Source organism: Taeniopygia guttata, chromosome 4 (genome assembly GCF_048771995.1).
Source record: "Taeniopygia guttata chromosome 4, bTaeGut7.mat, whole genome shotgun sequence".
NCBI classification, from domain to species: domain Eukaryota; kingdom Metazoa; phylum Chordata; class Aves; order Passeriformes; family Estrildidae; genus Taeniopygia; species Taeniopygia guttata.
Window position 1 is genome coordinate 26,195,714 of NC_133028.1, and position 13,102 is coordinate 26,208,815.

The 13,102-nt window shown below is 37.2% G+C and overlaps 1 protein-coding gene across 3 annotated transcripts in view; it reads right to left on the reverse strand.

Annotated features, from left to right (window-relative positions):
- USP46 (ubiquitin specific peptidase 46) overlaps positions 1-13,102 on the reverse strand; it is a 34,823-nt gene that overhangs the window by 12,738 nt on the left and 8,983 nt on the right. For all 3 annotated transcript variants that reach the window (XM_030271075.4, XM_002193210.7, XM_072928171.1), the window contains 4 exons: positions 8,243-8,323; positions 7,297-7,510; positions 5,097-5,326; positions 1,658-1,734 (listed from right to left, as the gene is read on the reverse strand). In XM_030271075.4, the coding sequence (XP_030126935.1) occupies positions 1,658-1,734; positions 5,097-5,326; positions 7,297-7,510; positions 8,243-8,323 (602 nt within the window). The remainder of the gene's footprint in view (positions 1-1,657; positions 1,735-5,096; positions 5,327-7,296; positions 7,511-8,242; positions 8,324-13,102) is intronic.

The window sequence follows — 13,102 nt, forward strand, 5'->3', positions numbered from 1 at the left end:
AAAACAAGAAGGACTGGTATAGACAATCAAGATAATACTGCTAAAAAGATCTTCTGGAACATGTTGGATAAGCATCCTCTCTGACATAAAGGTAGGGGATAACCTCTTTGGAGTTACTTTCAACTCCACCATTCACTTGTTCGTTGCAGTTGTGCAGATGCAGTTCTTCCACACCTTAAGCTTCAGCCACTGTCTGTTCAGTACAAGAAATGCTATTGGTATTTTTACTGAAGTACTTACTCTGCCTTTAGATAAAATGGCCATTCCTAAGAAAACATTTCCAAGAAGATGCAACATCAAGAATGTAAAGAAAAAACTGGAGAAAGCTGAAGAACAGATGGCAACATCTGTACAGCAGCAGTTTTGAACATGTTTACCAGACTCAGCTGTAAGAAAATGCCGGAGCTCAGTCTCCAGTACCACAGAACCAAATAACAACTCAGATTAGAAAGGGCCTACAAAGACACTGCAGCACTCTTGCAGCTCAGTGGATTTCAAACTGACTTTGAACACCATAGGGAATAGTAATACTGGTAAGTTCAGGGTAGTGGCTATGAGTACTCAAAAGTGTGCAAACAAAAGCCTGTAATACCAATAAAGATTCAGCTGCTGGTTATTATGAAGAGAAAAAGAGACTACAGGGGAAAAAGAGAATGCACTGCTTTCCAAAGCCTCTCTTTGGTTTGCTCACCTATTACAGGGAGGTTAATTAATGCAGTCTGGAACTACTTGAGGGCTAAGGACTGCTACAGTATCCTGTGGGAGACTGAACACTGAGAAGGAAGGAACTTTAAATTATAACAGAAGCTACTTAGTACAGTTGTCATATTCACAGAGAAGTCACTGCTTTCTGATTCAGGAAATAGTACCTCACATTCTCTCTCTTTCTGTAACTCTCACCTTGGGATGACACACCAGGAAACCCCTCCTAGGCATTCCATAATAACTGAATAATACAATTTCAACCTAGATAGCAACTTTGACATTTCAAGGAGTTTGACCAACTGATAATCATTACCTTAGAACAGCAATATATTGTCTTAAATATAGGTAGTGGTTTATTGTATTAATGTAAAAACCCTGGACATTTTAAACCTCTCAGACTAATCACCCATGTAAGACTGAATTTTTTAAAGTAAGAATATACAAGGAGCAGAACAGAAATTTAGAATAAAAGACTTCACATAATTTTAGCATGAGACACAGAATAAGACAGTTTGATAATAAAATAGACTTTTGAAATATTTTGCCCTCTATGGACTCTAGCACTCATTCTGCAAAACATGCACTTAACTTTTAATATGCATATAAACCCTAATCAACAAAGCACTTGTGTAGAAGCTTAAAGATAAGCACATTAAAATCTCTTTGAAGACAATTATTATTCTGCAGCAATTCTTCCAGACAAAAACACAATTAATTATTTTCCCTGGAAGTTGATTTCTTTTCCTCTTTCAAATATATACATTGAAAGAGAAAGTGAGTAAAGCAAAGTACATTAATGTATATTTTGTCATTAGAGGAAACATCCAGTTTAAAGTCTTTTTCTCCTGCTTAGGGTAAGCTCAAATCTAAATGTTTTTCTACTTTTTTACACCTACTAGACCTGAAAAATCTAGCAGTTAGAACTAACTGCCGAAAAGATGCATTCGTTTACCTTAGACAGTGTGTAATCGATGTGTTCTGCTCCACATCAACAGAAAGGTCAAGAAAATCTTCATCTTTGCTACTAACCTGTTGCAAAAAACATACATGTAAAACGGAGATACCATACATCTAAATGGTGTTCCTATCTTTAGCAAATGCTAAAGATATTTGTTTCTGGAGAAATTGCTCTTACATAAAAATAATTCATTTCAATGCTTTAATAGTTTTAGTTCAGTGTGAGTAAGAGTCAGTGTGATATTTATTAATAATTCTATCAATCCAGCTTTCATATAATTTAACTTCTGTCTATTCCACTTATTCAATCCCACCAACCATGGGCCGTTAATGACAGCCCACTGTTCAGTAAAGGTGAACCATCCTCCCCTATATTATCTAAGATTATGTATGTTTCCTTGTTATGTAACACAGACTACTTTCTTTAATTATCAGAAATTTGTTTACCCTTTGTATAACATTACAAGATACATTCACTTTTTATTCTTACATAATTATTTCCACTATTAAGGATGCAATGAAGATAATTTCCAAATAAATTTCTGTCACAAAAGTCATACTATACCATGTTATCCTTTCTCTCTAGTGAGTATTGAAAAGTGTGGGTTTATACTTCTGGTTGACACAGCTACATTTCCCCATTAGATATTATTCCTGGTCAATATTTTGATTAAAAATTTAAAATATCAGAGGTAAAAATGGCTCAGTGATAATATTTTGCAAAATAATTTTGGTGTTACCAATCTTTTTTTAGACAGAACAAGATGAGAAAAATTACACTGAAGAGTTTTTATCTAAAAAATTTAAGTCCGAATATTTTCAGAATGACAGATCCTGAACTTTGCATTGAAAATTATTTTTCACCAAGAGTGTTTAATCTCAAAGGTGAAGTAATATTAACAAAAAAAAATCATCCAAATGGCTAATTCTTGTAATACTTCAACTGAGTCAGAAGATTGCAGAATTACTTACTGCATATGAATTGTCATATTCATAACAATATTTTTATAAAATGTTGCATGAACACCCCATGTTTTTGCCTCCTATTGCATTTCCTTAGAGTAACTAAATCAGATGGGAAAAAAGTGAAGTCCAAATCAAGAACTTCTGAGAGGACCCATTGTTCCGGCAGAAATCCCTCATGCTCAGATTTTTGCAATGCTGTGGATCTAATAGTTATGTACCACCTTGAGCTCATATTTGTGTTATGTCAGGGATACTATAAGCCTGGTGAATGCAGCCCATATCAGACCTGAATGCAGAGAAACACTTTTGGCTGGATTAATTTTGGTATTATCAAAGATGTACAGAGGAATAATGCACACACAACTGAAATGAACAACAGTTTTTCAAACAAAAATCCTCCCTGAGACATGACTTGACCCACAGAGGACAGGAAACCACTAAACCAGCAGCAATCGACCGCAGTATAAATATACAGCTAAAATTTGAAAGATAAAGCAACAAAGCTTCAGAGGACATTGTGTCTCTACAGCTGGAACTAGACTTCTATCAGACACACTGAGATCACGAGAACTTAAAACACTTGAAAAAGTCCTTGGCAGGCATAATACTTCATCTGAATGCCTTAAAGAACCTAGGAATTCTGCTGTTTGTTTCTGCATATCAGATATTTCCTGGAAGGGAAGATGAGCTACTTAGAGCTAGAATAATACAGATTAAAACAAAAGGTAGCTGGAAAACCAGATTCAAACTACATTCTTTGTAGAGTGAGAATAAGAACTGCTGAAATCTGAATGATTCTTCATGTACTACTTATGAATATTTTAGCAAAATAATAACTTTTAATCTGTTTTACTATTTTCCTAAGATTTCAAGTTACACTAATCCAAGGAAAACACACTGGAAAAATATCCTGCATAGTATACAGTATTTCTGTACACAGAGCAAGCTACAGACAAGCTACATTTTCCATATAGTTTCATCACTTTGAATTACAAGTATGGAATTGTGCAATTATGCTGTTACCCAAGGACACATCCTCACTTCACCACAGCTTCTCTGAGTAAACATCAGATACTGATTTAGAATTAGGCCACGACTATTTAAAGAAGCTTGTCAGTTAAAAAATAATTCTAAGTTTTCACTTATTTTAACTTGCTATTACCCAAGGTTATATAATTGAAACAGATTAAATAATTAATTTTCAGTATCTCTCTCATGTGTTCACTTATACAAGCTTGTTCCAAACTTGCTCCAACATCTTATGTTGACTATCATTGTATCTCTTCTCCTTACCATCCTCCTCTGACCAAGTTCCTGGAAGAGCCACATGTATTTTCTTGGAATATAGAGCTATTCTTTATTATTAGAAATAATAGACTATGTTGTTTTACACATCTGGTAGGACCGAGGTTCAGCTGTCTAAACCTCAGCTTGCTGTCTGAAGATACCTTCTCTGGGCACCTTCTCCCATCTTAATGCAGCTAATCTGAAGTTGTGTTTTCTTTGAAGAGGCCCATAGTAGCAGCACTGATCTTAGTAACAGTACATCATTCTTAGGCCAGATCAGTTTGTTGGCCCAGTTCTCAGCATTGCTGCACCAACAATTGCAACACCAGGAAGCCAGGACAAGGTGTATGGAACAAAACACCGGATACTGCTAAAAACTTTGTTTCATGAAACAGCCTAGGGACAGATGGAGAGAGTTTCCTGCAAAAGCTCCTTCACAATCTCCATCATCTGCAGGAGCTGAGATAACTAGTTCATCCATGATGCCTATCAACTTTGCTTCACCAAGCAAAGGTTAGGTGACGTTAATTCCAACCTTTGTGGAACGTCAGTGTCACTGTTCTCCCCAAAGATTTTTTTTTTTCCTGTCTCTGTTACTCCTTCATGCAACCTCACAGGAACAATTAAAAAAATTATTTCTTTTCTCTTTCAATAGGAGCATGTGTTTTAAAAAGACAGTAATCAACAGGAGACTTGCAATCAGGTTTCCCAACAAAAATTAATTTTTACTCATAGCTCAAGTATAAGACATTTCAAACTGATATCATCCTCTAGAAATTATTATGGGGATAAAAGAAAACAGTTTGTTAATAATGAACCCTCTGTATATCTGTCAGACTCTTAAGATGGAATTAACAGAAATCATCTTAACATTTCACTTATTATATGAATATCATGTGAATATCTTCTCTCAAAGTTGCAGTGATAAGGAAAGGTATTGATTTACCAGAAAGGATTTTAACTGTAGACATATGTATTAGGACAGCAAAACTTGGCAGAGATTAGCCAAGTAATGCCTAGAAAAATAAATTTTTAGAAAAGAATATACTCACTTCAAGAAGTAAATTCTACAGGAATATCCACAATTCTCAGATGTCTGAAAAGATTCATATATTTATATATACAAAATGTATCTATCTATTAATGGGCAACAACCAAAAAAAATCTATCCCAATGCTTACGGTTTCACAGTTCAAACATCTAGTTTCGTTAGTCAGTGTTCCCTGAAAAATCTCATGCACCCAGGTCAGTTCCTGCTTATTGTTCTCTTCGGCTTCATTCATGTTGCCATTTTTCAGTTTCCCATTTTGCTTTTCCTGTTTCTTCTCCTCCTGCAAAATGTCTGCAATGGTGTTGAGCAGGTAATTTAAAAACTCATGTGCATCCTGCTGCATGTAGTTGTCAAAGAGATCTGTGAAGGAGAGAGTCAAGATTTGTACAGCTGAATATCCTTTCCTCCAAGACAGAAAATGCTTTTTTTTCCCAAATACTTGTACTGGCCCTTGCTCAGCAAAGTATTTGGAGTAATTTCAAAGAACAGTTTTGCAGCCAGTCACCCTGGCTTCAGTGAAGTTACTCTGGGGGAGAGCTTCATCTCACCTAACTTAGTCGTCTAGAAAGTTACACTCATTGGAGTTGCTTGTGTAGGCTCCCATTACAGTCAATGAAGAAAGCAAGAGAGTGACTCATCCTAAATTATTTCCTTACACTAGACACTTACTGCCTAACTTTAGTCAGCACTGACTTCCATCCCCATATTCCAAGTCCCTCAGACACTCAGGAACATCACAGAGTTTTGACAATAAGCCACATGGCTGGGAAAATTGAGGCCATTGGATGCTGACACATACTTGTGTACTGTGTCTGGGATGGAGTTACCCTTCCTCACAGTAGCCCAACAGGCTACTGTGTTGTGCTTTGTAGGTGTGCCTAAAATGCTGGCGGTGATGTACCAGTGTTTCAGCTGATGCTGAGCATCACTCACACAGCATCAAGGCTATCTCTCCAGCCCTCATTCTGCCCAAAGCCTGGTAGACTGGGTGTGAAAGAGGTTGGGAAAGGGACATAGGTGAGGCAGCTGACCCAAACTGGCCAAAGTCATATTTTATGCCATGTGACTTCATGTTCATCACTAAAATCTAAGAGAAAGATGTGTGGGTTTTCATTATTAAGATATATCTCTTCCAAACAAACTCCTACACATGCCAAGGCCCTATGTCCCAGGTAGCACCTGGAAATAATCTGTTGATAGGAGGTAGAGAATAAATTCCTGTTCAATACTAATTGCTTGCAGTAAGAGGGGAAAATATCCCAGTGGTGATATAGTACAGATTTCTCCAGTAAAGGCTTAACTCGCCCACCATGTCAAAGAAAAAAGTATGTGTGTTCCCAGAAATGCATATTTTTATCCCCCTGCTCCAGAAAAACTTCACATGGATTTCCTCAGAGAATATTGCACAGAACCGTTGGCTTTGTAGTGCCTAGCCTGGACATATAAGCAGGGTAATACACACTGACTCTGGCACTAATTTAAAAAAAGCTGAAAACAAGATCCAGTCTTTACAAGTGATCCCAAACAGTGTGGGGGCATTTATCACTAGATGACTCAGAATTAATTTTTTCACGATTTCAAATGTCTGTTCTGAAATGAACAGTCTGCTCATTTATGTGCTGTCACCAGGAAGCAATTTCTTCCAGGTGTTTGACTCATACTTTTCCTTTTCATTTAAAGCCTCTCTGTTTCTAAGCATACCATCCACACCAATATGAATCCAGGCCAAAATGGAGCTGTGACAGGCTCATATCCCTTAGACAGAACTACTACAAGATTAGGTCTATGCTGTGGCCAGCTTAATGGTCAAAAGGGGTCTGATGCTTCACCAAGTAAGACTGTGTCCACCACTTCCAAGAACCAGAGCAGCAGCTGATGTGTAGTCGATGGACCACCTTACGCGCACCCGGCTCCTTATCCTCCAGGGTGTTCTGGAGCTGGTGGTGCCTGCAGCCTTCCTAGGTCACACAGTTTCTATACTACCAGCTGCCCTCAATGTTTCTCTCTGCCATACTCAAAAAAAAAAAAAAATTTTAAATTACACCCATGTCACCCTATTTCCAGCCCTAGCTCACCCTACAGTAAGGTCTGCCCTACCATGTTGTGAAAACATCATTAATTCACACACTTCTGGGAGCCTATGAAATCTGGTATGGTTATTTCAAACATAGTATCATATACACAGAGAATAAAATAATAATACACCCCACAAAGTACTAAAAGCAACTTACAAATCTAACCTGTGTTTCTATGATCATATTGTTTAATATGTATTTATACTTTTTTGATCAATGCATGGATACCTTAGAGAACTTTGGTTTTACACTTACCATTCTCTTTTCGTAACCTTGATATAAACTTCTTTGGTGGAATAACTCCAACTTTTTTCTTCTGAGTAGCAATACTATGGAAAAGATCTGCCAGGCAAGTCAAGAGGTTTTCCTTCTTTTTCTGTTGGGCCTTGTATGATAATACATTTTCCCGAAATGGCCGGCAAAAATACAATGCCTGAAGCACGGAGTTACAGTAGCAGGTGTTCCCAAACTGCCATGAAAAATTAAAAACAAGCTTAATCCCTGTGCATCACAACAAAACTAGCTCTTCATCCAAATTCTGACTCCTGTCACTGTCACAAACCAGCCATTTTGCCATGCAGTTGCAATAGAAATAGATTTCCACACCCACCATGACACATCATGAAAATCACTATGGTGTTCTAAATTAACTAGGATACAAAGTAAAGGTTTCCACTTGTACGAAAAATATTTATTGCAGTGGATTTCATTAAGTTTATTTCCATATCTGGGCTCTATCTTACTGCTCAGTAGGAGAATGACTAATGTTTTTAATGGAAACAATTACTATATCTATATCATTTCCAAGGGAACCAACAAGTTATTAAACATTCTTTTAGCTCATTTTCTCCTTGGTCAAATAAAAAAGCTCCTCCTAAGAGATGCTAATGCAGAATGCTGTACCTAAACTTGTACATACTTTCATCACTTCCTCTGTCTTATTTCACACCTTAAATAGACTTTTAGTTTTATTTAAGTGTATGTTCTAATCCCTGGAAATATTCTCTCTGGGGGTGTATAAAGCCATCTTCAAACATCTGACTGAGTTTTGCAACCCACTTTGCCTAAAATTGCAATATGAGCAGCACTTAAAAATAAAAGACAATCCTGCAATAGAATAAGATTGGTAAGAGCAGGGGTGAAAAGCAAAACAAATTCAAGGAATAAAGAAAATTTCAAGTAACATCAAAATGGTACTTACATTGACCAATCCAAAGTAGTGTTCATTGATTGGAAACTGCTCTGGGCCAATGTCTTTTTCCAGAGCAGAGGCATTGGTGCCCTACAAAAAAAAAAAAAAAAAAAAGGAAAAATTCGTTGGCAGAAACTAAACCAACCAACAACAACAAAAAACATTAAAAAGGAAGAAATTATTTAGAATATTAAGATTCTAAAGTAAAATTATGGACAGTATCAAGACAGAAAATAATTAATTCCTTTTAGCTACGATTAGTCAAGCTATCTCTGTCTTACTGATAGGCAAGCACAACAGTCTCATGAGCCACTAAAAATATTTGCAAATATGGATAGTGGAGCTGGCCTGGCATGGACCCTCTAGTAATAGATGACTAGAAATGAACAGGTCACAACAGTGGTTCTTCCCACACCCACCTCCCCCTTATTTTTACTGTGTACATGGTCATCTGGATTCCATTACTCTCTTGTCTCATAAAGACAGTAGTTGATCTTAAGTACAACCCTCAAAATCAGTTTCTAGATGGAAGGCAGGTTTTCTAAGCATTACTGAAACTCCTCTGAATCCCTCTGAACTAAACATCATCCTGTAACAATACTTGGGTTTCAGAGTGGCACGCAGTTCTAGTAACATCACAGATGCTAAAAGCAAATGCAATATACATGTCATTTTGTCCTATCTAACATTAAAGAGCAGATAAACCCAAGCACTGTTAGATCTCTTAGTCACTGCCCTAGTGTGGCAAGTTATATTCAGCTGTATCTTCAACACCAGTGTAGTTTAGGTGACTGCTGGTGTGAAAGCACAACCCCTAGATTGGTATATTACCTGTCTTTTGGCTATATTAAAATGCCCATTTTTGAACAAGCTTAAATTATTAAGCAAGTAAGGTAGTTGCTGCCAAAGCAAATGTCATCATTCCTATACACATTATGAGCTTGGCTCCATCCTCTGACACCCTCACTTCAGATACTTATAGATGTTGATGAGTTCCCCTCTCAGCTGTCTCTTCTCAATGCTGAACAGGCCCAGCTCCCTCAGCCTTTCTTCACGAGAGAGATGCTCCAATCCCTTGCTCATCTTTGTTGCCCTCCACTGGACCTGCTCCAGGAGCTCCATGTCTCTCTGCCTGTTCATCTAAGTCATTAATGAATAAGTTAAACAATTCCCAATATTGAATCATGGGGGATACCTCAAGTGTCAGGCCTCCAACCAGAACCTGTGTCACTGATAGTGACTCTGGGATCAACCAGTTCTCAATCCACCTCACTGTCCACTCATCTAGACCACACTTCTTGAATTTGTCAATGATGACATTGTATGAGACGGTGTCAAAAGCCTTGGTGAAGTCAAGGTAAACATTTGCTTAGACTTCATCAGCTAAAATTTTCAAACTGGTAATCAGATTTAAAATTCTCACGTTCCTTCCCCATCTTCTCCCCAAGGCCTGATTTCTGTTTCCTCACTGCACCTACCATCACCACTGCTTGCCAAATTAGATTATTATTTCATGCCAATTCATTAAAAGAAGATGCAGTCAATTAGCAGAATTAGCAGTGTGAAACTCAGTACAGGTGCTCTTTGAGAATTTGCAAGCCTTGAAAGTAAGACATCTCCTTTAAGTTGGCAGGTTCAAGAAAAGCTCCAAAGATTTCATATTTCACATCCCCTTCTCAGATCTTTTTCCATTCTCTCTCTTTCTCTCACATACACGGAGTTTATTGCTCAAACCATTTTACTTCCCAGAAAATCCTTTGAGTCTGAAGTACTTTACAAGCACAAGCCTTTATGAGAAACTTCATAAGGGATATATGATGTCACCAGATTCTGCTAAGCCTTGGTGAGAAACTTGGAAAAAAAGATTGATTAATACAAAGCAATTATTGGCTACCATTCAACAGAGATGACAGTGTGATAATTATGTAAGTCTCCTATGAAGATTAGCTGCATTTCTTGGAAAGTCAGCCTTGCCAAAGATGCACATATTCAGCAAAGTATTCCAAGAGGGAAGAAACTGATAAATATTTGCCTATCTGATATTACCAGTGAAGCAAACAGCCACTGTTACTCTTAAACCCTTCTCTGATACAAGAGAAACATGACTGCAGAAGATTAATGCAGCTTGAGGAAAAACATCTTCATATTGATACTCATAGTACAGCATTCAGATCAAAGTGAAGGTTTTCTTTGAATACACTTTGAACATTACAACCGAGTTCCATAAACAAAAAATGAAATGGGTGTTTTTTCCAGTTTTGTAGGAAGTATTGTCCACATTGAAATAAATTCTTCCTCTACAGTTCATGGAAAATATTATCTCTAGAAAGTAATCTACACTTTCATAAAACTACAGGTTAGTGCATTTTGTTAGACAATTAAAATGCAAGTGCTCTGCTAACTAGTTGCTCCTAGTTATATTTGCCTTTTCTCCAGGACCAGGGTTTCTTACTTCAGAGGATGCCAGATAGTTGGAAAAACCCTTTCTTGTATTTAAGTTTTCTTATAAATATTGTGAGAAAGATCAAGAATCAGGATTTGTCAAACAAAATTATCACTGAAAACCAAATAAATTAATGATCTATGTTAACCAATCTTCATATAAAAACCCTACATTGCACGGAAATTTCCAAAGTGCTGTTGAAAAAACCACATGCTTAGTAACATCTCATCATGGAGCTTTTTTACCTCTCCAAATCCAGGCCTTGGATGTTGTAAATATAAAATAAAGTATAGTGTGACAGTGACCCAACAAAACAGTGAGGCTGAATTCAGCCTTTGAGTAAACTGACATAACCTACTCAGACTTCACTAGGAGTAGGGCCTTCTTGTATCAAAGGGAATTTCAATCTGATTTTTATTTATTCTGAGGTTTCCAAAAAGATACTGTTAAATCCTTGGAAAAGAAGTTTAGGAACATAGGTAAGAAGCAGAGACACATGGTGCTTTAAAGAAGGATATATTCCTTACATGGAGAAAAAAAAATGTAGACAGACTACTTAATAAAACTCAAACCATGTCACATTGCATATAAATTACTTGTTTTGCATATGAAGTCTCCTCAATAAGTAGTTGACATAAGGACAGAAGAAGGAAATTTTTCCAAGAAAGTATACCAGAAACTGTACACCCAATCCAGGCTTAAACTGGAAAAAATATATTATTAGGGATGTGTTAAAGGTGGTTCAGAATTCAGTTTAAATCAACCATATCAAATGGAAAACATATTAGTTAGTCTGCTGAGATTAATCTACAGCAAACATCAACCATGACTATTTTTTCAGTGTGTTTGTGTTTGTTCTCACTCTCAGCAAGAAATTTTAATTACTTCTACAGTGAAAACCTGCTCAGACATTTTAATGCAACCACTCCCTATTGTTTCATGAAAGCTTCAGCTAGGAGAAATATCCTACAACAGCTGAATCTACTGTAGTTTCATAAAAATAAGCATGAGCAGCAGTGTAGCTACAGAGCCTGAAATGAGGAGAGGCTGCATAAGTCAATGAAGTGGGATTTTGGAGTATTAAATAGAATAATATCAGAGTATAGAGACAGTAAGGAGACTGGCTCCTTCTTAAAAGAATACACTAGTGAAGGAAATGTTGTATCCAGACCTAATGAGAGTGAGAACTAGGTCAATGTGGAAACTCCTACTATGTATTCTGTGGTGCTGGAACCTTGATTTCTCAGTTTTACCACTTAATTAAACAATCAGTATTCAGCCCTTGTAAAAAACATACAGCTGGAGACATAGCCAAGCACAGGTCAATTCAGGCCAAGATTTTTGCCACAGCATGGCTTCAAAAACATTTGGCCCATATGACCTATATTTTTTCCTCTTGTTATTTTGCCCTGGACTTTCCAAAGAATAAGACTGATGGTTTTCTTTTCAGCTGAAATTTCTGATAATGTTGCTAAGAGTTTCATTTGTGCTTTTGATCACATAACAGATTAGGTAAAAAAAACCCCTGAAGTTCCTTTACACTTTAGCATATATATATAAAAAAACTTTAGGATAAAAAGAAGTAATCCGATTGGTTCATTAAATCACATGTAGCAAAGTAATCTAAATACAATTATTCTATGGAGGATGAGAAATGGACAAGAGCTAATATGAAAGATAGTGTCAACAGAAGACAGAAAAAGACTAAACTTCATACTGTGATAGAGCTATAAAAATGGTACTAACTTTCTAGAAATATATATGTGTTTAATTTAAAGTAAATTGTAGGGAATGCTGGGTTCCTGGACGGCTTTGATGAATGGAGATGAGAGATCTCTGAAGGCTGCCCTTAGAATATCAGGTTTATTAGGGATGGTGAAAGGTCTTGCTTGGAGCTGCCAGAGGCAGCACGTGGCAAGGCCTGAGGGGATGGGGAGGGTAGAGACAAGGGGCAGAGAGGATGCTCTAGGAGAGGGGGGAAGTTCCAAGAGGGGGGAAGATCCAAGAGGGGGTCTGGCCCCTCGGAGACCCCTTATCAGGGGGCTTCAAGGTGGGCTGGAACAAGACTTGGGCCAATGGGGTCACAGACACCTGATGTTTTAGGGTAGGGTTACTGGTGTGGGATGAACCATACATTTTGGGGGGTGAGATGGAGCAGTACATTTGACTTTTGGACCTATCTGTAGGTAAGGGCATTGTCCAGCCAGCAGGGGGGATTGTTTTCATCCTGGCTGTACTATTGTGAATCTTTTGCCAGGCAATTATATTTATCCATACTTTCCAACAGTAAATGGATACAGTAAAGAAATTAGGACTCTTCATAAGCCACCTTATGTTATTTAGTGATACCCACCCCAAGCGGGTATCACTTAATAAACAGAGACATGGTATGAAAAACAAAAAATTAATTAATTTTTTTTTTTGTA